At 42.1% G+C, this 24430-nt stretch overlaps 1 protein-coding gene across 5 annotated transcripts in view; it reads right to left on the bottom strand.

Moving 5' to 3' along the window:
• The window catches only part of SLC15A2 (solute carrier family 15 member 2), a 61990-nt gene that overhangs the window by 16803 nt on the left and 20757 nt on the right, over positions 1-24430 (bottom strand). For all 5 annotated transcript variants that reach the window (XR_014853522.1, XM_085066945.1, XM_085066946.1 and 2 more), the window contains 13 exons: positions 19303-19393; positions 17151-17228; positions 14453-14535; positions 13380-13466; positions 12979-13068; positions 12603-12647; positions 10360-10392; positions 9210-9298; positions 7426-7507; positions 5351-5476; positions 4821-4985; positions 2166-2212; positions 23-133 (listed from right to left, as the gene is read on the bottom strand). Coding sequence is in view for 4 of the 5 variants with exons in the window: in XM_085066945.1 (XP_084923071.1) it covers positions 23-133; positions 2166-2212; positions 4821-4985; positions 5351-5476; positions 7426-7507; positions 9210-9298; positions 10360-10392; positions 12603-12647; positions 12979-13068; positions 13380-13466; positions 14453-14535; positions 17151-17228; positions 19303-19393 (1127 nt within the window). In the remaining variant the exon portion in view is untranslated. The remainder of the gene's footprint in view (positions 1-22; positions 134-2165; positions 2213-4820; positions 4986-5350; positions 5477-7425; positions 7508-9209; positions 9299-10359; positions 10393-12602; positions 12648-12978; positions 13069-13379; positions 13467-14452; positions 14536-17150; positions 17229-19302; positions 19394-24430) is intronic.

The raw sequence follows: 24430 nt of genomic DNA, 5'->3' as shown, positions 1-24430 counted from the left end.
CAGCTCAAGAAGAGAGACTTACATGTCCCTCTCCAGCAGCAAGTACTCAGAAGCACTGTAGTTTTTCTGAACAGCAATGAATCTTTTGCTGTCAATGGTGAGGTTGACATCTTGGCTCAAACCATTAATGAATCTGAAAAGAAACCATATTTCATTGACCTGTCAGAGAGGGCAGAAGAAGCATGATAGCATACACTTTAGAAGTTTGCTCGCTCTCCCAAAGAATTCTGTAGTTCTGTAAGGTCATTACAGTCTCTCCTGCAACCAAAATATTTGCCTGATCATTGCCCAGTATTTCCATACAAGATTAGTTTCCCTGCTGTGTAATTTTACCCTCTTACTCTCTTTCCTGTGAAAAGTGACCCTCACTTTTTGTAGTCTAGAACCTCCAGACAATCCAGTCTCAGAGACCATCAAAGATTGCAGCAAATTCAGAGCAGGCCACAAAGATGATCAGAGGGCTGGAGCACCTCTCCTATGAAGATAGGGTCAGAGAGCTAGGGCTGTTCAGCCTGGAGAAGAGAAAGCTCCAAGGAGACCTTAGACCACCTTCCAGTACCTGAAGAGGTCCTACAAGAGAGCTGAAGAGTGACTTACAAGGGTATGGAGTTATAGGACAAGGGGGAATGGCTTTAAACTGAAAGATCACATTTTAGGAAGAATCTCTTCATTATGAGGGTGGTGAGACACTGGAACAGGTTGCCCAACAATGCTGCAGATGCCTCATCCCTGGAAATGTTCAAGGCTAGGTTGGATGGGGCTTTGAGCAGCCTAGTCTGGTGGGAGGTGTCCCTGTCCATGGCAGGGGGGGTTGAATGAGATTATCTTTAAGGTTCCCTCTAACCCAGACCATTCTATGACTCTGTGGTGATTACTTTGTGGCTGTTTGAGAGGACAGAGCCTCAGCCCACCACTAGAAACTCTGAAGTTTGTATGCTGCTGAGCAGGTGCACCATGCTGTTGATGAGTTTCCACCAGTGGGAAAAAGCTTTCTAGCAAAATCAGGTATTTTTATCAAAACTGAAACTTTCATGGGAATGTTCTGCTTTTTTTTTTTCACCCAGTGCTTACATGGGACTTTTTTATAGGCAAAAATCAGTTTCCTTTTCACAACTAAAATTTTTTCAGTAAAATCAAATGCTTTTCTTTTGATCTGTTTTAAAATATTTTGACTTTCAGTTCTTTCAATGGGAGTGAAATCCCTGTAGTTAGTCAAGTGCTTAATAAAAGTAAATTTTTGTGAAAAAATATTTTCTTCCTAGTGAAACCTCTTCACAAATTATTAAAGGGAAAGTCTGGGGATTTTGTGAAAAATATCCACAAGAAAATATAAACCAATTCTGACTGAAGGTATTGATCAAGTGTTCAAGGTGTTTACTTAGTAGAAGCCTTCACAAGCACAGGGCTGTGAAGAGATACTGCTCTTCTACTTTGTCTACACAGGCTTTCAGACAAAGGAGTTGGGCATTGTTTTTAAGGTTTGCTTTGTTTGGTTGTTTTTTCTTTTGTGGTGGGTTTGTTTTGCTGTTTTGTTTGGTTTGTTTTTTTTTAAATTTCACCTTGCCCAAATCCTCTAGACAGTCCAGCTGGGATTCTTTTTTTTTGTTTGTTTTGCAACTTTGCATCTTCTGCACCTCAGCAGCCAGTACAAACCAACACACGAGTGTTCATGGCCTAAATTGAGTAGCTCAAATTAGGAAGAGTGGACTAAGCAGAGCCCAATGCCCAGCTGAATTGTTTACAAGGATGTAAAATGGTTGCTGTATCAAATTTAGTAGACACTTGTGCATGAGCTTGGGTGAACACCATGGGTTAGCCAATTTGCAAAGGATACAGCAGCAGTTCCTATCCAAATTGCTTCTTCCCTTTCATCAGTGAGATGAATTTGCCACTTTTCCAAGGAAGGAGCTCTTTTATGTTGCCATCTCAGCCCAGACTATCCTAGGCAGTGAGCAGCAATAGTGCTCAGCTCTGCATGGCATGTGTGGGAGGTGACACTCTGTCAAGCCTCCACAGCTGACACCCAAGTCTTGCATGAGAAGTGTAGACTTGATTCCAACCCGAGAACATCTGGGCTATGTTACATACAGACGCATTAGACAAAAGCACTTTCCCTCACCCAACTGCCAAATGCTCAAAAAAATAAAAAAAAAAGTCATTCCTACCTAACAGCTGCCAAACCATTTTCTGGCTTTGCTTCCAAGTCTGTAATCTAAAGAGGGGAAGAAAAAAACATCAAATATATTTATTGATGCTGCCTTACAACAATGTGTGGCAGACAATACTGGTGTCTGCAAAGTTACACATGTGCTGCAAAACCTGTGGAAATTGACTGGACTCTCACATAAGCTTCACATCAGGACACAGATGGGGAGCCCTGGTACAATGAAGCCAATCGCAAAATTTCATCTCCACCAAGGGCTTAAGATGAGATCATACTTTTGCTCCTCATCTCCTCTGTAACAAAGGCTACTGAGTTTCAGCCAGTCACCATTCTACTGAGGCACGTAACACCCTCCAAAAAAGTATTTGTCTAGATCTTGAGATAGCATTATCCACATTAGCATCTTTTGGTGTCTAGTTACAATTAAACTTGAGTGCCTTACTGCTACAAAATCTGCAACTGCCTAAATTTCAGACCCTGATTCTTGTCATATTCATAGACTTCACAGAAGTATGAACTATATGGACCATCATGCATCACTCATGCTTTCCCTGACCCTTGATATTCAAGAGATTAAACTGCTGTAATGTGCAGGCAGAGACCAGGAGAAATCAAGGTGCACTGAACTTGTTAGTGCTCAAAGTCTCAGACAGATCACTGAAATGGCCATCTGGATAGGCACACTGGGAAGTGAGAGCCTCTCTCCTGGAGACCACACCTAGAGCAATAGCTAGATAGTTAACCAACATTCATTTGAAGAAACCTATTTGGTGTACAACGCTGAAAAAACACAGTTAAGACACAGCCCTGCCCTGGAGGTTTCATGTGACAAAAAAAGAACACAAAGCAAAGCTCTTGGCTGGTAGAAATCCAGAGCTGTGCCGTGTCCACTGAAGATGGCAGGGCAATCTCAATTTGCTCTACCCACAGATGGAACCCAGGCAAGCCAAAAGGGACTGAATCTACTTTCAGAAACTGGCTCTCTCTAAAAATTTTCTGGCCCTTTCTCCCCACTCTTTTCCTGATGGAAAACCCTGAGTTTCTGAGACCAAGGATCCAGAATTTCAGTATATCTATAAAATGTCTATTGTTCTTCAGAGGAATATGCTACCCACAAATAACACATGCCCTAAATAATAAATAGCCACAGTGAATAATAAATGTCAGAGCAATAAATAATAAACGGCAAGATTTTTTTTTTTCCATGGGAGACACATGGGGATGAATACCCTAGTTCATTGCAGAAAGACCAGCCAAATTATTAATCGTTTTCACTGATGATCCCCAGAGCTCCCAAATCCATTTGCTGCCTACTCAACAGCCCACAAAGGAGAAGAAACCAATTTCAGATTGGATCCTTTCAAGAAAGCACTCCCACCTGAGTGAATGGGCCAAACACAGCAGTGAAGGAGGTTACTTGAGGGTGAGCCCTGCAACAAAGCTGTGATGCTGGCATTGCTTTCCTTGTGTTGCAATGCTGGAAAACTATCATTTACCACACTGTCTTCCACATCTCCCTTATCTACAGCTGTGAATGACAGGTCAATAGCATCCCCCAACAGCACAGCTATTTTCCAGCACATGGGAGCCTGCCTGTGCCAGGGTGGGCATTAATTTAAAAACAGTCTAGACAGCTGGGGCAGCATAGATGTACTGGAGCTCTGAGATCGCTTTGCTCCAAGCCTCATGCAGGCTTTTGCTTCCTAAGGATTGTATGAAAATCACTGTACGAGTATCCATTTCTTAAGGCAACAGCACACAGCCATCAGGGTCACAGGGAAACTTAACTTTGTGTGATACTGAGCTCCAGGCTCCAAACCATAAATTTTGATCATCAGCAAAACCCCTTGATGTTATGACAAAATAAATTCTTTAATTTTGAAAGCAGTTACATGATTTCCACTTATATAATACTGAATGCTTGGTGTGGCGACCCTGCAAGGTAGGAGGCTGAGGAACTGCAAAGAGAATGGATATTTTAGCATGAGGACAGATTTTGATGGCATTTACACACCTGCCACAATGTGCAGTAACACCATTCATTTCAAGAGAGCTTCTTAGGATACAGCTATGCATAAAAGATAGCAGAATCTGCCCTACACATCCCATATGCCCCTCTCTGATTGTTGCAGAAATACACAAAAGTCCAAATGCAGCCAGCTCTGCTGCAGAGCCTGGAATGAGCTTAATCATTTATTCTGTTCAGCATAACAAATGGGCCTTCTGTGCTTTTTCACTAAACACTTGCAATAACTAAACCCAGAATCATTCCTCTGATGCTTTTATTCCATGGCCAGCCCTAGAGCCTCTTTAACATCTTTGCTTTATAGAACCATCTTTGGGGGGAAGTCTCTGGCTCTGTTTCCCCAGATTTCTCCAGCTCTGCTGCCTAGCAGGCATGACTCTGCTCTCCCAGTGCAGCATTCAGTGGATTTAACTGTGCCCAGAAACTCTCAGATGCCACGATGCCTCTATTAATCAACCAGCAGAAATGTGTACAGATCCAGTGCCTCTAGCTAAGAAGTCAGGTTTAGAGCATCTGAGAGCAATCAGACAGACATTGCAACTGAGCAAATGAATTAATGAGCCTATTACCCCATTGTAGCATCACAGCCATTGAATTAATACTGTATTTACACTTCACTCCCACACTCACTAAGCGGCTTGATAGGCTTCCTTCTGCCTCAAAAACAATTAAGCTGTATGCTGATTTTTCCTTCACGGTGTTGTTAAAAGCAAGAGTCAATCCTTGATGTTGCAGGGTGAAGTGAAGGCTCTGTTGCTCTCCATTCAATATTAATTTTGAGTACTCAGTTGGGTTCTGTGGAAGAAAATAAACTTGGTTACAATTTCTTCAGATAAGAAAGGATCTGTTTTTTCCTACCAAGTGCAACACTATCCCCTCTTTAAGGGAGACTGTAATCCTGTTATCCTTTATTCCTAATTACAGGTGCATGTAAGGTGTATCCTTTGCTGGGGAAATTTGCCTCCAAATGTTCAATTTCTGTCTCATAGAACACAGATATTATGCTTCATTTGTAAAGCTATTCCCATGCACTTCTAAGGCAATGGAGCAGAACAAGCTTTTGCATCTGTGGGCTTTATTAGAAAATGCTTGAAAAAAAAACCCCATCCTTTCTTAAATGACATGCAAGTCAGGCTCTTCAGTCCCAAATATATGCTTACCTGAAAGGACTCCACAGGCTGCTGAAATAGGTCCTTATCTTGGATTGTCACTTGAACAGGGTTCTTTGCCAAATTCAGGACCCGAATTAAACTTTCTTTTGGGACAAGTCGAGGCATATCGGTTTCCTAATTAAAGTAAAAGGCTTTAAGTGCCATCTGTATGCTTTATTAGCACTTTAATATCTCTTCATTTTTAGCCATAATAGTCTTCCTCTCTGTAATGACACTTTTCCATCCCTTCCTCAACAGAAGTTGCGCTCAGAGAAAACGGAACATAAATCTTTTTTAGGGAGGTTTCCTCATAGTAGCTCAATGGCCAACCCATCATTCCTCCCAAAAATTGCTCTTCACACCACTAAGTGTACAGACTACACACCTACTGAGGAGGTAGAACAATGTCACAGCTTTCATTATACAGCTCCCTCGTGCCTGGATTTAACCAACTGCCATATCAGAATGGAGAAATTTTTGCTTAGCTTTCAAAAGCAGTGCCCAGAATAATTATTTCCCACTGCAGTCAGTGACTGGGAAAAGAATCAGATCAGATCAGAAGTTAAGCAATTTTGAAAATCCCAGTCGAGCTTCATGTCTGTAATCAGTGCTTTTGCATTCCTGGACACCTTGCTATCTATACAGCTGACTGTATAGATATTATTCCTTGTTTCCTGAGAGAGGGAAGCTGATGCCTCCAGCACTGAGGTATCTCTTTCTGTCAGGAATCATTTCCTAGAAAGAGTACATCAATCAGTGTCAGCCTTGTACTACCTGTAGAGCTAATTTTTTTTTAACTTCTCTTTTTTTCTCATTTTATTTTCAAGTAGCTGCCAGCAATACTGCAGAGCTATTCATTTTTCTTCTATCTTATCTGATAATTTGGGTACTGCAGGCAGGGCATTTTGAATCTAACTTGGTGGGAAGACACATTGCCACAGCAGACAGAGAGAGCTGATTTCCCTGTATCCATAGGCTTCTCTGCACCAGCAGGCCTGCTAATATTATCCAGCAAATTCCATTACTCTAGCTTTTCACTTCTGTTACCCACAGTCAAGTGAAGGTGGACCATCTCATCTCTCCTCTCTGCTAGAGCTCAAAATGGCCTTTAGGGTAAAATTTTCATGCACAGGCAGGGGACAACCTCTAACTCACCTTGCTCCTGCCCAGAAGAGTCACCCACAGCCAGAGCAAACTTTGGTGCTCGGCCAGAGATGCTGGTGGTGGCAATAAGAGCATTTCTTTGCTCACATAAAGAGATCAGAAAAAAGACCTGAACCCACAAAGTCTCATTTCAGTGGGAGGCTAGTTAGGGGATTCACCTAAGGAACCAGCAGATGTTAATCCAGGGCTGTGAGCCAGCCACTCTAACAGAACATTTTAAGTATACATGGAAGCTTTAAAAATTAATCCTATAGTAACTTTTGTGAGACAAAGGTCAGCCAAAGTCTACACAATGCTGGTCATGAGCCAGAAACAAACAGTACAAATCTGCAGGAGCTAACATGGAATTTCTAAGAGATTTGCTGCCATCCTGTCTGGGGATGCCTGGCAGCCCCTGATGCCTATGACTGCATTCACCTGCCTCCCCAGAGAAACAATTTGGCTTGTAAGAAAAAGCCATCACCACTCTAAAGCAGGAAAGTAATTAAATTTAAAATTTTTAAAACAATTAAATAAAAATACCAAAACCACCACACACACACAAAAGACCCCAAACAGAAAAATACAGGCAAGCTACAGCAAGAAATAGGAGAGAGAACAGACTACCTTTTGGAAATTAATCACTAGCATTAACTAGATGTCTGTCAAGCACTTTGACGATGGAAATCTAGAATATAGACCAATACAGATGACCAGCACAGCAAAACTGCAAAGACTAGAAAGACACAGAGACAAAGAGAGGGAAAAGTAGACAAGGTAAGAATTATCATTAGCAACTGGATCAGTATGCTCAATTGTAAAGAAAACATTATAAATTTTGATCAAGGAGCACAATGGCTTAAAGGATTATCTACCAGGCATCAGTAAAAACACCCCATGGAAAGAAAGTATTTCTGAGTAATGCCTTGTGCTTTACTTACATTTATTTTGACTTCTATAATAGCTGCAAGTCCAAACGCCAGCCCTGCAAGGATCATACCTGTTGCCATTTTCCTAATAGGTCTACGGAGCAAATGAAAGAGGTGCCATTAAGGAAAAAAGTAATTTAAACTGTAGAATACCATTCCTCAGAGCCAAAGATGTGCCAAAAACATGTAATAAACTGTCCAACAGGTGGCACTCAGGGTGACAGGCTGTTTAAATTGCCAATCTTTTAACTTAAAACTATTTTATTATTCTGTATGAGGCCAGCACTGAGGCAAATTAAAACTGATATGCTGTGAAAAGAAGTTCTTTCCTTGCAAGTTTCATATTATCTTTTTCCCAGCTCTTCCAGCGGGAATAGCTCATGACATTATGTTAATCCATGATATTGGAAGGAGCACTAGAAATGATGTATCTTCAAGTCCCTTTTGGGAAAGGCAAAAGAAAAGTAACATGCTATTTAGCAGTGGGAATGAGGAAGAGAAAAAATGTGTAGTTTGTGTCATCAATGTTTCTGACCATCTGGGGCATCATTCTGGGTTATTTCTCATGCCAGTACATTTACATTTCTAGAAAATAAAGAGCTTGCTTTGAAACTCAAGGCAAAGCTAGTGCAACTTTACCAGAGTTACATGAGAAAATCTGATATAAAGCAGAATAAAACATGTCCAGAACACCAGGTTCAAACTTAGTATTGAGTTGTTGAGATTTGAAACAAATTTCTTCTAGATTTAGTGATCTCCACTCTTTGTAATGGTCTTTAGTCCTGACATTCAGTCCTGGCTGGTGCTTGCGTTTGTGCTGCTGAGTGAACTACTCCGTGAGTTGGTCATCAGGCAGAAAATTTTCTGCCATGCCAGGGCACAGTCCAGGCCATGGGCTCCCACTGAGGTTGCAGGGAGAAGCACAGCCTTTAGTGTGTGTCCTCCAAAAGGGGCACCACTGCAGGGCTGGACAATGCTGTTTTCAGGTGCACATAATTCAGCATGGTAGGAAAGGATCAGCAGGGTGAAGGGGAAGGCTTCTGAGGCACCTGCCAGCCCCATTTTATATGGTTTTGTCTGTCCAGCATTTTAGTTTGGATTAGGAACATGCTGTTTAAGGCAATCACCCCACTCATCACCCTCTCCTGCACTATGGTTCACGTGGAGAAGTGGTGCTGGAGCATGGAAACTTGGTTCCTTTCAGCAAACTCGACTGGCAAAGGCACTCCATGAGTGCACATTACATACTCCCACTGCTACAGGGCATCAGTCCACAGAGGCAGAATACAGATACTCTGAAGCTAATTCCTCCAAAATGCATAAAGTGGGTCTCATAAACAACCTGAGGTCTGCTCCTATTACACTGCACGTCTTGCTAACATAGACTAAGGATAAAACGCTTGACTCATATGGAAATCCCCTTATGCACTCACTGGTTGAGGTCCTAGCCAGCATGGGACCATGAATTTGGTCCTGCAGAGGCTTTTCAGGGAGGAAATTATTTAGGCATGATATGGGAAATAAGGTAGAAAACATGTTGATTGAATTCAAAGTGAGACTATTCATATCTGCTTTTGGGAAAATTTGTACAGAGCAGAATCCAACATCACTGAGTTTTACCCTCTGGAATTTCCATGGTCTGTGGGAGAGGGAGAGGCTGACTCTTGGGACTGAAGCATACTCAAGTATTGGGAAAGGTGAATGGAAAATTGTGTTTCTCTTCCTCAAAAGCTCTTTTGCACACTTACTGCAAAAGAAAAAGCACAGAGGCAGCTGCATTGTCCCCAAGTACTTACGTGAAATTCAATTTGCACATGTTTATCAGGGGGTAGAGGCCAAAGTCAAAAATTGGGATGAAGACAAGAATAAGAAGTGGATTTAAGAACTGCAATACAAAAGAATGGGAGTTCAGTGACGAGAAAGCAACTTTTGGTAATTAAACCCATAAAGCACTGTCCTCCAGAAATAATTGCATTACAGAAGGGACACGGACAAACACTTAAAACCTCCTTTTAAAATATAATCATAGTTTGCACTTAACAGCTTCTGCTATTTAGTTTTCACAGGCATGAATACATTTTTTTCATATCCTCCCCTCCAAGAGGTAAGCAAGCATCATTGGCCCAGTTTCCCTGGAGAGAGAACTGAAACATGATGTTTTTAAAGAGTACAAACCCCACTGACAATAGAGACAGGTGACCTTTGGTGCTGTGGTGGGACCTTACAAGAAATCAGCAACAATGGAAATATCTTGGGACTCCAGCAAAATCCCAGAGGAACAGGCACTGCTCTGTGAGATTGGCAATTTCTTGCACTTCAACACAACCAAGTAATCCCCCAGGAGCAAAATTTCTCCTGAGAGGGGCACAGCTTGTCTGCCAGCCAGCAGTGGCAGAGCAAGAAAACAGAGAGTGATGAACAAGCAGAGAGAAATGTTTTAGTTCCAAAGGAAGATTTCAGGCAACAGAACAGCCTTGAATTTCTCCAGAGCTGTTCACCATAAGAATTGTAATCAACTGTGACAACCTGGCACCATCTTGGAGCTTTCATATTTTTATGTGCCCTGCAGAAAGGGAGGAACAAAACATATTTCAAGAACAATGTTCATCACAGGACAGGGGCCTGTTAAAAGCAGATACAGGTCGTATTCTCCACATGCCAGTACTACTTCAAGAACTATTATGGTGGTATGTTTCCCCACACCTCTGCACTGTTCTTCAGGATTCAACCTCTGTATTAGGACATCCTTGGGTCTTCTGAACCCCAGGCTTACAAAACAGCAAGTGAACAATAAGGCAGAGGCCACACCACAGCAATCAGCAGGAGCACTGCTATTACCTTGAAAAGGAGCAGAGAATGGCCACTGGTCCCATGAGAAAAATAACAATGAGAGAAAAAAAGAAAATACATTCTAAGGGTTATTTCCTACCCTGTAATATCTTTTACCTGCATTTGGTCAGGCTGAAGGACATAAATTCCCTGAAACAAAAAGATATTCCAAGTGATTCATAAACACTATAACATATCAGTGCATATGGCAAATAAGTAATCAGTCCCATAGAGGCCTTTGTAGCCAAGATGGTTTCCTCAAATGCTTTATGTTGGCTTTAGTAGCTGATATTGTGCTCTTGACACTTGTCATCTAAGGACACAGTGTTTAATAAGATCATTTTGCAGAAGGAAGCTGCACTCAATCCTTGATATTTGGCAGCTGTGACACAGCCCATGACAGGTACTGAGGCCCATCTTTCAGGCTGGCTGAGCCATGAACTAGGTGAGTGGAGAAGAAAAGGGGTGTTAGTGCCCAACTTAGGAAATGGGCTTAGAGCTTCATCCGTCCCTGCATAATGTGAAAAGCCCCAATCCTATAAGTGAATGTTCCCAAGCTTCAGGACCCTGTGACCTCTGTTGGCATTTCAAAAGGGTAACAAAAGACCATCCTTGAGCCAGTGTGCTGCACAAACACCTCTTTCCTCCCTCCATCTGCACCTAACAGGCTTTGGACAACTGTGACTTCTTGGTTTGAGCCAAGAGTCCTCAAGGCCATAAGAGGTGCCTCACACTTGCATCACTATACCCAGCCCCCCCAAAGAGGCAAGGTCAACAGGAATGGATGGAGGGAGGGATCCCAGACTCCCAAAGAAATCACAGACCTGTCTCTAGGGAGGGACTGGTGTTTGTCTGAACTCCATAAAATGCTTTTCATTTGAAATTAAGATGAAAGGGGGGGGGCATGGGGGGGCACGGGTGGAGGAGGGAACAAATTAGGAAGGAAATAATACATTTCCAAGAAAGTGCTGAGTGGGGTTGACTCCTGTCTCCCAGGCTTGTCCAGAGTTCAGTCTAGACTGGCTGCCTGTCTCTGCCCACAGCTGCCCGCTGGGAGAGTAGAAACTGCTGGTCACAGAAAAGGGGCCAATTAAAAATACCAGGCAAATACCCCCTCTTGCTACTGTGTGCACACTATAGAAATGTGCCATTAGGAAATGAGCCTGAAAATATTTCATCTGACACTAAATCATTCCCTGTTTGACTCCAGACTTCCTAGCTGAGGCCTTATCTACAGAAAAGAAAGCCATAGAGCACTACAAACATGAACTCCAACAAGCCTAAGGGTGGGATGACTCCAATGTTGCAGTTAATTCTCACCTTCTTGAGGTGGGACAGCTCACGAGGTGAGAGCAGAGGAGAGTGAGACAAAAGCCAAGGAGCTATCCAAGTTGGTGTGACAAAAAAAGCCCTGAATCCATATTTCCCCACCTGGGAGAGTGCAGTAGTGACACCTGGTGATACTTAGCTCTTAATGGATCACTAAGTGCATGTGAGCAAAACACCAGAAAACAAATGTTTTAGATATACATCACATAGACTGCATGGACTTTGTTCTGTCTTTCTGAGGTGGATAAATATTACCCAAGGTGTAGTCTTTTTCATGCCTCATTTGAACTAATTAAGCCTAATGAGTATCACATGTTGAAAGCCCAATTTTTAACAGGAGTGACATAGAAGGGCTCAAATTTGTGGCTTTAAGTCAACCTTAAACTGGAAAATGGACATTTACAATCCTAGATTTTGATGTGAGCAGCCACAGGCAAGATCTAGATGGCCTGTTAAAACATACATGTCTGGAAACCAGCCCTGTATGGTGACATCTTTGGGCAGCTAGTGGATCTACATTTATCTGCTACTACAGCCTGCACCATTTGCCATTCTCACCTTTGAAGAACTTCATGGAAACTAGCTAATTAATCCTCATTACATCTCTACCCTATACACAAGATTCCTGCAGGTTTTGAGACGCTTCATGAATGTATCACCAAGTAATCCAGTGCAGAAATGTACAACAGCTCTAGTTACACCTTAAAAGGGCTGAGTGACTTGGCTGTCTTTGTGGGGCAGCAGGCTGAAAGTCCTACCTGCCCTAGGTCACAGAGCCACTGGTTGCCAGTAGGTCAGCACCCCTGACCTTGTAGCTGCTGATGGTTCCCCAGCCCTCACCTCTAGCTGTACAGAGCTGTGATGAACTGAACATGGCTGCATGAACAGAGTCTCTGGCTTCTAATCACCAAAAGTGAAACTCACCCAGATTCACCAAGCAGACGCTCTTAGTACTGCAAGACTCCGGTTAATAAGCAAGAGCAGTGATGTTACTACTAGTCTTACCAGCCCTGGTGACATTAAGTACTTACAAAATCAGCATTCATTTTTGTGGCTTGCAAAGTCCACCTGGATCCCTAAGGAGAAAACAGACAGTTGTGAAGCCTTCAAGGTGTTCTATGGGGCTAGAAAACATAGCAACAGAGAAGATGGCAGTGCTGGAGGTCTTATTTCCCATCTATTCCTCTCCATCCCTCTAACGCCTGTCAGTAGGCAGGGCACATTCTCCCCTCTCCTTCTCCTGTGCCAGACATCTGGCAGGACTGTGCAGGGCTGGCCAGCAGTGATGGTGGAAGGCCCCAGACACTTGGTAGGAGTGTGGCCTGCTGTGTCCCCAGGATGCTTTGGTGTTACCCCAGAAGGACAGAGGTGCAAATGGAGGCAAGAGCTGTGCACACTGTACTGTACCTGCTGATCAAACAGGGCCCAGAACATTGGCAGCGGTATGAAGAGGAAGAGAACACGAGTCACCATTTTAACCTCCCCAATCAGCTGTTTCTAAAAGGGAACAGGCAGAAAGGTAAGGTAGGGGTGTAAAGCCAACAGGTGATTCAAGCCACAAAGCATAACTCCTATATCCTTCTGCATGGCAGTTCTTCATTGCACTTACTTGTGATATTGGGTATGTTTGCATTTCTGCATTTCAGTGCAGCACCTAAACTGTCCATTAAGGGTCAGGAGAGTACAGATGTGGGAAGGGACAGGAAAATGCATGTGAGGAATGGTGTGGCCCAGACAGTCTCATTGTCTCTCCTCTCTGCCCACCTCCCCCTTACCCCTCCAAACCTACCAGGTAGAGCATTGCTTACCGAGTATTTTTCGGATGCCCAGTCCAGCCAGTGATCTCTCTTTGGAATCTCACGGGAGCGGTTTTTCAGCCGGTTTTTAATAGCAAACTGGGGAGAAAAACAGGTAACTCACTCATGCTATACCTGCCCTTGTCACATTCCCAACTCAAGGCTGCGTTCCTCATCCCCAAATGTAAGTAGTGCCAGAAAATTGGGGTGGGAAGGAGGAGTGGGTTTCTGGATGCCTCTAAAATCCCAGATTGGATGCTTTATGATGAATTGCCTGCAGGGAAGTTTCTATGACACAGGTTGATTAAAGGTATGATGTGGGAATGAATCATAGAATCTTAGAATATTCTGAGCTGGAAGGGACCCATAAGGGTCACCAAAGACCAGTTCCTGGCCTGTTTATGGTGTGTGCTCCAGTCATTGAACACACTGAGCCACCCTGGCAAAAAAAGTGGCAGACCTCACTCAGAAATCCTGTCTTTAAGATCTTGCCTGTTCCCCCAAGGTAAATTTGGAACTAGGATTGACCTAGATAAAAAGAAAACATCTGCTGTTAGCAACAGCTTCCTGAAATAGAAACATCATCATCCACCTAATAATGAGAGTATTTTTTTGCATACTGTATTCAGCTCACACACCATGAAAAACAATTTGTAAGGCTTTAATGCAACTTCAGCAAGTGTCTCTTGCATTTACATGAACATGCTGAATGTCCATAATATGAATGTGTGCTATTACTGTCTGCTGAACTGATAAAGTTCAGAAAAATTATTCAACTGAAAAAAAATGTTGTCATATATCTGATACTCTGTGAGTTTCTGAATTTTCCTTTCAGTTTCGTAGCATCTGCCACTAGTGGTTGTACTGACATCAACTGAACAGTTCATGGAGTTAAGGGAAAACAATTGAAATGCTGAAAGAATAAACTAAGACTTAAATGTGTTTCTTATTTTCTAGAGCTCATCAGCAAGACATCCAGGAGCAGCATAGAGAAGAACTCCAAAAGTCACCTCCCCTTTCCCTTTGCACCTTTTTGTCCTGCAACCTCAGAGTCATGCATGAAAAAGAGAATTGCACACACTTACACCGATGCATTTGCACACTTCCAGCAAGACGTTTCCTTGTGGTGGTGTTTTTCTGTACAGTCCACTTCCAGCAATGAACACAACTGAAAAAATATTATAATCCAAATGGGAATTCACATGGCTGAAGCTCAATCCTGCACTGGCTTCTGGGAAGGATTCCCCATCCCTGTATTCAACAGAAATGCTCTGTCCCCGGGGCTCACAGGATTGCACTTTTAACTAAATAAATATACAGGAGCCCTTTAATGCCTTCAGATGGAAGAAAATGCAACATCCGACAAGAGGTAATGTGATCCCCAGAATGTCACTATTGTCTTCTCATCTGCTCTGGCACAACAGGCACCTCCACATCTGATTCATGCTGGGAACCAAAACTTTGAAAATTCAGTCTGTCTATGCTTTTTGTAGACTAAACTTAAAACACAATCCACATTGAATTGCTGCACCTGATGTTGGAAATCAACCCTCACCCACTGGAAACCTGTGAGGATTAATCCAGATACAACATAAGCTCTGTGCACTTGCATCTCACACGCATTTTAATGAGAACTGCCACAAAGATCCCTGCCTCTCACACAGATGTTAACAGAAATTACTTCAAATTATGGTTTACACAAAGGGATATACAATATAAGATACTGTTTTATCTTGGTTTTCTCCCTCAAAGCACAAAGAATATCAGAATGAGACTTCAAAATCCTGTCAGAGATGGAGTTATCTGATTGTGTATCATTTATCCTGCTCTGTGAGAGCCTCCAAGCACACTGGAATTCCAAAGAGATTAGTAGGGAGAAGCATGGTGAAAGCTGAGCATGAAATCCACATAAAAAACCAACCTCAACTTTTTAAACTAACACAACTGTCTGGGTCAGTCCACAGACAGTGGAGAATAGTAGGCACCTCTGTTCTAACACAGGAGGCGTGGGGCACTGTAGGGAACTCATCTTTTCTCTTTTCTGACTATGAAGACCTTTAGCAACCAGGTTCAACCTGCAGAACTGTGAGGGACCTCTGAAGTCAGTTTAGATGAGTAGCACCTTGCATTTTTGCAAAGTCACCCAGAGTGGTTAGCTGCACTACCTAATTTATAGCATCTCCCTGTGAAGATGGTGGTGCCTCTAAAAAGGTGATCCATTAGGTTTGCTGAAATATTTTCTGAGGATGCCATTGGCTCCTTTGGGAGCATTTGGCATTTGGAATTAAATGGTATCAATCTACCCCATCCTTCAGAAACTATAGCAGCCCAGAAAATCTCACTCTAAATCTGCCTCTAAATCTGTACTTGCTTTCCATCAACACAGGGAAAGGGCCAATCAGGGCTGAAAGGGTATTTTATCCAGTTCTGCATGCTCCTCACATAGTCAAATATATCACTTCTCAGAGCATTTTAGCATGTTACAAAAGAACAGAGAGCTGCTTTGCCAGGCAGGACGTGGAATCTGGCAGCAGGACACTAGCTAAAAACACATTTCCACCAATGCCCTCACTGAAACTGCAATATTTACACGTTCGTTTTCCCCTGGGCAACTACTACTCTGCTAGAAACATTCATCACAGCATGGTGCACAGAGGAGCCTGTGTGGCCCTAAACTGATAGGAACAGGCCACAGGGGAAATAGAATCTTCTCAGGCCCGTGACCAAGCACTTTTTTGAAAATAATTGCTGGAACGTTAGCTGTGGCCTGATGACATTTCTTCAGTTTCCTGATTCTTCTCCCTGAATCCCTGAGTGGAGACTGAAACATTCACATTCTCTGGGGGACAAACTTTTCAAATCCCAGATGCTGTGGTGAAATCACACAACTGCTTGGTCTCTTAGTGAAGGTAACAAGCTGAATGAGAAGTCACCCCATGCTGTGTCAAAAATTCACAAATGCAGTGTAATAAGGGGACTGCTCTTCTCAGCAGCTTGCAGCTGTGAAACTAAGGCTAATGGAATATCCTCTGTACTGGCTACCAAAGAGTAACAGTAAAAATGGGGAGATTGCTGAATGTTTTATAAGGGTTGAGGAAGAGATCTTAACAAGTACATTAATGGGGCTAAGATGTAAGCATTAGGAAGCAGGGGGATTGTGGCTACCTCCTGACACTTGGACAATAAGGATTTTTTTTATTGCAACATAATAATAAGCTGTCACTGTAATGGTGGGAATTACTTCAGCCAAGCAAAGTGAGACAGCTCAGAACAAAGTACCATCTCATTCAGCTCCTTCTGCAGCAGATAGATTCAGCAGCAGAAGCCTGAGCCATTAAATATGGCCCCGAGCTGCAAGAAGCCCGTGGAAATGTTGAAAGTGGCATATTAAGCTTCTCTCCTGCAAGCTGGGGGTCTCTGAGGACTGCTCAGATTGCAGTTCAAAGGTGATGCCTGCTCATAGGCAAAGCTGCAAGCCATCAGGAGAATCATTTTGGTGCCTCCCTTTGCATTAGAGCAAAACAATTATACTGTGAAACATCCATCAGACCACCCCCTTAACAGTATCAACATAAAATATTGCAGTAAAGCCGTGGTCTGCCCACCATCAATGAACTACTGATATTTTTTGCTATTCTGAACTGGAGAATTGCTGGGTGACCTTGAACCATTTAATTTCCCATCCCAGTATCCATCCAGAATTAGTGAATCTGTGCATTTTCTCATCTATCCATGGACTCAGAAATGGTAACTCCTATTACAAACATCACTGTTTCCACTCACCAAGCGCCAACACCATCAATGCTGCTGGGACTCCAAAAGCCAATGCATAACAATCCTCTCCAAAACATTTTACATCCCCTGAAAAGGAAGTCAGAAATAAAAACACCTCATTACAGCTAGACTTATGTTACTGGGGCTTTTGATTTGTTTCCCTAAATCAGTCACTTCCCTGGTTTTAAATTTTCTTTGCTCATGCTTGACACTGTGAATTGAATCTCCTTGAAACAGTTGTCCTCCCTTGATGAAGACAATTTGGAAGCAGGGTTAGTGTCTGCCAGCAAAAGCAGCTGATAATGGAATATTGATGCAAATGGTAGAAGGGAGGGGGCAGACAAACAGGTATAAAGAAGTACTAGGAACTGTAATTGGGAAAAAAAGCACAGCATTTACAATAACCTGAAGCTATTCTGTATTTGACTAGATCTAAATAACCAGTACTGTGTTTCCACATTCTTTGTGTCAGCTGCATCAGTCTTGAGTGAAAAACCTGAATCTGATTTCATAGCGACCTACAGTGGACAAAGAGGAAGCCAATGCCTGCACTGTGTAAGTGGGAGCCCAGGATAAGCCTTAGAACTCCAATTCCCTTTGTCACCACCACCAATCTCACTGGGGGCAGCCTGCTCCAAATGTCAGGTCTTTCAGCAGCCCATTAGGAAGCCAAGTGTGTTTCAGCATAGTTTGGATCAATCTGAGCTGTGGATCACTGAAACCCTCTGCCTCTTGGACCAGGGCAGCTCTTGCACTGTGCTCCAGTTGCAAACAGCAAGCCAGTAGTGGGGTCTGTGTTTGAATGCCAGGGACTAGATATTACTGCATGGAGTAATGACAAAATGGCTAAAATAAGCCAACACAGTTAACAGGAGACCAATCCATGAAGCCCTCAGCTGCTCCTGTTTGTTGCAGCTGGGAAGTCACAGACAGCTGCACAGCTATGTGCATGCATAGCATTTATTTACTTATTTTCAGTGAATTAGCTGAAATACAACAAAGCTGGGAGCAACATTATGAGCATACTGAACTTTTAACATGCTAAATGAGTTGGACTTCTCTACCTAAAAGTATATATTTCGTATTTGTGCCAAATGTCTACAAACTGCATCTCCTTCTCTTCCAAGAAAAGATTTCACACTTAGCAAATATGTTACTCTTTCCCCATCCTTTCCACTTTAATTCCATGTTGCAACTAGTTTATATTGGCACATTTTAATGTTTGAAGGTACTGGATTTTCATCTGCCCATTGACTACATTAAGCAAAAGCCCTTCCCAACTGAATGCTGACCTGGAGATGCTCACCAGAGAGAGAATGAGTAAGAGACACAGCATTTGTCTCTGTCCCTGTGCATGGTGTAAACATGAGACAAGGGCCTGTTAAAATGACACTCCAAACAAACAGAGCTTTCTGGAAGCCATGGAATGGAATGAAAAAAATGGCAACTAAATGTGACAACTACCTTGTCCCTGTCCCCATCACCTATGGCCTGCTGCTCTGCCTCTGTGCCGGTATTTAGAGTGTGCCAATCCCTTTGGCTTAGAGGCACTGTGACACAATGAAGTAAGTGCAGGAAGGCTTTGGGACTAAAAAGGGTTTTGCAAGCAGGCTAGAATATAAAGTAGGTCTTAAATGGGGCATAGGCCTGTGCTTTGTCTTCAAGGCTAGTTGCTCAGGGCAGCAATCTTGCAAGCAGACCCACGCAGACAAGCCTGAATGCCAGGACAGAGCCCTCCAGAAGTCAGCAGCACCCTGTAGGAGGGAGAAGGTAGGACTTTGAAACCAGCCCTGAGTTTTTCAGGCCTGACATTGCACAGGACAGTAGATATCATTTCCCATCCACAGTTTACCTGCAGGCAAGTCCTTCACTGGCAATAGGGATTAGATGACCATGTAAGTCCTTCCACCTTTCATATTTTAATTCTGCAGTTCAGGCTGGCTTTGAAATACTACCAGAAATATAATTTCTGTGACTTGTCTGCCTGTATTATAAATCTGTTATGCTGCTACAGCAGGATTAACAAGGTGTAAATGTAATGCACTGACCACTCCACAGATAATATAATTTCTGCCATTCTGTTGTCATAAGAGCCTAACTATGCATAGCAGAGTAGTTAGAGGGCAGCTAATTTATTGTTTCATTCTAAACCCACACTGACCTCTTAATACAGGAGTTACAAACGTGGAGATCAAACTTCCAGCATTAATGGATAAATAGAAGATGGAAAAAAACTTGCTTCTCTCCGAGGTCTAAAACAAGAGAAGACAATATCAATGTCATGGCTAAAGCACAGCATTGGGCTTGCAAATTGAACACTATCAATTCTCTTGTTAGGAAGGCTGGGTAAATATTGACAAAGTGCATAAAATGTTAAGCAAACAAGCTTGTGTTCAGGTGATGGTAAATGCTCACACAAATCAGCTCACATTACTTGAGAAGTGCTTTGGGGCTTTTTGGCATTTCAGAGGAAAAGCCACTGCTTTGTGAGATTGGAAAGAGGGGAGAGCATTTACTTATTCAGAACAAGTAGCATGATTCAGATCCTTTGTCACCTAATTCAATCCAATTTGGCATGGTTTGACAAGCTCATAATTTCTTCCTATGTCTGAGCTCTTTTTTTTTCCCCTCCTCTCCTGTGTAGAAATATAAAAAGAAACATGTATATTTTAAGGAACTGGTAATCAGAGCATATATGAAAGAGTGCCAGCAATTGAGAAGTATCCATCAAAGAGGAGACCACCAAGGTGAGGCCAGTCAACCTCAAACTAATAGGGTAAATTAAATCCAGGGGAGCAAATTCAAGAGCCTGATGGATGGATGAACTAAAAAAAAAAAATAGTTCTGAATTTAACTTAAGTTGTAACATATTATAGTTGGTAGAGTTAAAGGATTCCTGTTGGTCTTCTTTCTTCCTGCATAATGCATAATTTGGAAAGCAACAAGAACTCGATGGAGAGTTTGGTCCTTTCTGCAGGAGTAATGTGTGTGCACAGTCTCTCCTTGCTTGTGGGAGACATACATGCACAGTCACATGTGTGCTGTGTACAGTGCTAAGCCTCTTCCCTGTCTGTGGGCAGGCCAGCAGAGAGGAGAAACAAAAACAGGCTACCTGACCTACCCCATGCTCATCTGTATCACCAGCTCTGGGACACCTGAGTCAATAAAGGTAGTGGGGAAAATTGCTTCAGACATGAAGCCTGGCAGAGAGCTTCCTAGGGCACTTTGAGCCACATCTCTATGACCTGAACATCATTTGAATGCAAAGCTTTAACTTAGCTGAGTGCTAGGAAACTCTTCAGGGACTGCTGTTCTGTCTCCTTTCCTTCTAATGTGTCCTGCTTCCTTTGCTCCCTGAGACAACAATATTCACAAGGCTAGAAAACTAGAGAAAATGTGAAGAATTGCAGGCAGCTAAAAGAGGACAGCTCTTAAGTAATGAATCCTGAGATCCAAAAACCTAACAAACCTTCCTGTAACTGATGGTGCAGCCAACAGGAAATATTGCTACTTCGTATGGCAAGAAGCCTCTTATCACAGGGAATTACTGCAGGGAAGAGGGGGAGGTGGGAAAGCATGGGAGGGCTTTCTTTATGTCCCCTTGTAAAGTGGGTGGTGAGAAGGTGCGAGTGAGAGCCCCATCACCTCCCACTGCCGCCCACCAAGGAGTCTGGGGGTCTCCTTACTTGGATTAAGGGCTTTCTGTCTTGACCCAGCACAGTTATGAAGACCCTCACCAACATGAGATTTTGGCTTTCCCACAATTTGATTTCCTAGAGTGTTTAAGGATAACCCATTCAGTCCTCATAAATTATTTATCCTGGACTAAAGGATTTGAAAGCCTTATAAAAATCATCTCCATGGCATGTTCTCATGCTTAATAGAAAACAGTAGTGGGTGTTACTATCTACTGTATTCCATTTCTGGCCTTGATGGTGCTTTTGATAACCCAGAACTTTCTACTACTAAACTAGAAAAATTATGTTTTCTTTTTCACTCTACCTTTGTGACTAGTTATTTGTCCTCATAAAGAAAACTAAAGAAATGAGCAGCCTCAGCAATCTTCCCCATTCCTGGATAGCCCTCCCATGGCTTGTTGAGGGTGGTGCAGTAGAGTCCTCACAGTCCTGCCCTCTTCTAGTCAAGACATGACATGTCTCTAACCCATCATATCTGAGCAACTCAGAACTTCTGAGAGCTGTGATAAACTCAAGCATGCAGCTCTTGACATGATAAAGTCTAGAGAAACAACTATCGAAAAGAATGTGGTGGTAAGAGAAGAGGATAGTGATGCATAAAAAATTTGGAATATCTTATTTCACACATTTTCAGATTTTAGTGATGGAAATAAAAATGGTCAGAGAAAAGCAGAAATAACTACAAAAATAATGACCTAGCAGCTTGCAAATTATACTGATTGGAATAAGGAATTTTCTTCCTATTGTCTTAATCTTTAGAACAGACATACATTAACAACATAATTTGGATTAGCTAATTTGAGAAAAGGTACTGTACATTATAAGCCTGATCTCCTTGGCAACCAGAAAATAAAGAAACAAAGAGAAAGCTATTTAGCACCTTAAACACCATACTGCACTGCTTGAAAGCAGCTTTGGTCCTTAATTAATATGCACAGCAGCTTCACATTCATATAACATATCATAAATACAATTTTGTTCAGGCATTTTTAACTTGGACTCCTAATCCCATAGACAAAGGCATTTGGAAATCTCCTGCAGATAACCTATTTTCCCTGTCTGACCTCCTGCCAAATCAGTCCCCATCACTCTCTGTAGTAGTACCATTCTCAAAGTGGCACATCCAAGACTATTATGCTCCTAAAGTACTTAAAAGAGGATCAGACTGATGTTGTGCATTTACCTCAAAACATAAACTTGTCTCAAGGAATAGCAGGGGCAATTTAGTTATTTATACACAAAACTACCTCATCCCTAGTTTTCAGGCGAAACAACTAAGCCTGTGCACTTAAGGGCTCAGCTGAAGTTTATTGGTGTCCTGAAAATTAATGGGGAATCAAATGCTTCATTTCATAGGGAATTTTCAAAACTTATTTCATTCTTCCTGGAGTGGGAGAAAATAAAACATAAGTCCCCTTCAGTGCCACTCCAGAGGGAAGAAATATTCTGGTTGGCCTCGAACCTTTCATTCCTTACAAAATCAAAACTTCTCATTCCAATTCTGATGACTTAAACTTCCTATCACATAGCATAAAACATTTGTTTCTTCTGAAAGGCCAAGTAATTTCAAAATGGTAAAATAGAAAACTTTCCATTTTATAGAAACTTTTTTTTATAGAAAACTTTTTCTATTTTGAAAAGAATGAATAGAGAAGAACACATTGTTCTTTTCAGAATGCTTTTTACGGTTTCCTTTCTCTAAATTAGTTTCTCTTGAAGGTAACACGCAGATGAACGTTTGAACCTTTGTATTTGATAAATTTGTTGGAGAGATGTAGTCTGAATGCTGGATAATGGGTACAGGCCCACACACAGGCAGTTCAAGTTTTCTCTCTGTAACTCACTGTAGCCATAAGTTTGGGATAATAATATGTATGTGCCTAACTGGGGTGCTGAGATTCATTAGCTGAAGTCTATAAAACACTCTGAAGATAAGTGTTACATATTATCATACTGTAATTAGGTGGTAATTGAAAGATGCTGGATAAACACTATTAATCATTAATATTCATATAAATAGCACTTCTCTAAATGCTGCTGTAGCACCTCTTAGAATCCTTTTGGGACAACTATTGGTGCTGCAAGCCAGGATGCCCACACTCTGGGATGCATGTAGCTGTTCCAGAGCACGTGTGCTGTGCTGCAAGCCTGCTTTTGGTCAGAGTTGTGCCAGGTGGGGAGGCTGGTGACCACCAGAGCATTGCTGATAGCCCTTCTGCAGCATCCCCTAAAGCACCAGACCCAACTGACAGCACAGTGTGGACATGCCTGCAGGAGGATCTACTTTGCACAAGTGACCATGGAACATGCCATGTTTTGTTACTCCTTTGTAATCATAAGCTTAATCACTTCAGCATCACACAGTCCATGTGCAGAAAGCACAAGTCTCCCCAAAATTTTAAATCTAGTTTACATAATTTCATTACATGTTGACTACTTTCTAGGGCATTGCAAGAGACAAGGAGAAAACTGCCCTACCAGACTCCTTGTCCAAGGCCAAGGGGCCAATTCTTATCCAACTTTACCAATGCTTTTCCTGACACACTATTAATCTAATGTTCTTTTTTAATGCCTCCATTGATGGGAATTTCCATCTCCTAAAGGTCCTAGTATCTTCCAATATTTCTGTAGATCAATTTCTGGAAAAAAAATTCATACTGTTAGTCCTAAATAATCCTCCCTGAGTTGAAGCCTACTCATCACAGACCCCAACACTTTTTTTTTTGTAGCAGTGGCCTTCTACATATTTGAGGACTTAGGCCATGCACAGAACTTGCTGATTTGAATACTTGTCATTAAGAAAATGGAAATTTTTATTTGTGTGTTAGGTCAACATAAATCTATTTAACTTGAAGTCAATTCAAAAATTTAGCATTTTGCCTGAGGATTAGCACTCCCTGACCCGCTTTGCTTCCTTAAGCACTACTTTATCCCTGGTTGAGCCCCTGTGCTGAATAATGGGAGTTTGAGATTAGTGCAGATGAGGGGCTAAGCACTCATGACAGAGAATGAGGACACAAAGCACCTGAACTACAATTCACAGGACACAAAGCACAAACAGAGCTAAACAGAAACATTTTCTCAACTCTTCAGAACCTTCCATTCTGGAATATCTAGAAAACATTCCGGTACTACTTTCAAAGACTGGAAATCCCTACAGTTCTTTCTGAACAACATCTGAGACACAGATTATGACTGATTTGAGGAAAAAAAATCCCACAGAATCATAGGTTGGTGATACTATCTTTTCTTTCATTTGCTGTATTCCAGTGCAGTGCATTATAACCACCCCTGTTAAGCTGGTTCATAATATACACAGTTCCATGATATGCAAGACAGGATTTTTCAACTACTCTGATGTACAATTAATATTTAGATGATTTGATGCAATCATGACCTATCCTTTCCAGCATCAATCCTGTTCTGATGACAATTTTCAAATGACAATTTTCCCTTCCTGAAGCATTTAGATTCTCTCAAGTCTTATGCAAACCATCCTACCTCACATCTTACTATGCCTTTTCAAGCAAACTGGCCTTTATTCTAGCACAACAGGATTTTGATCACATAAACATCCTCAAAAAATAAGCA

The sequence above is a fragment of the Lichenostomus cassidix genome, chromosome 7, assembly GCF_008360975.1.
Source record: "Lichenostomus cassidix isolate B80296 chromosome 7, HeHo_3.0, whole genome shotgun sequence".
Lineage (NCBI taxonomy): Eukaryota > Metazoa > Chordata > Aves > Passeriformes > Meliphagidae > Lichenostomus > Lichenostomus cassidix.
The sequence above is the reverse complement of the archived record's forward strand: the minus strand, read 5'-3'. Positions and strand labels throughout refer to the sequence as shown.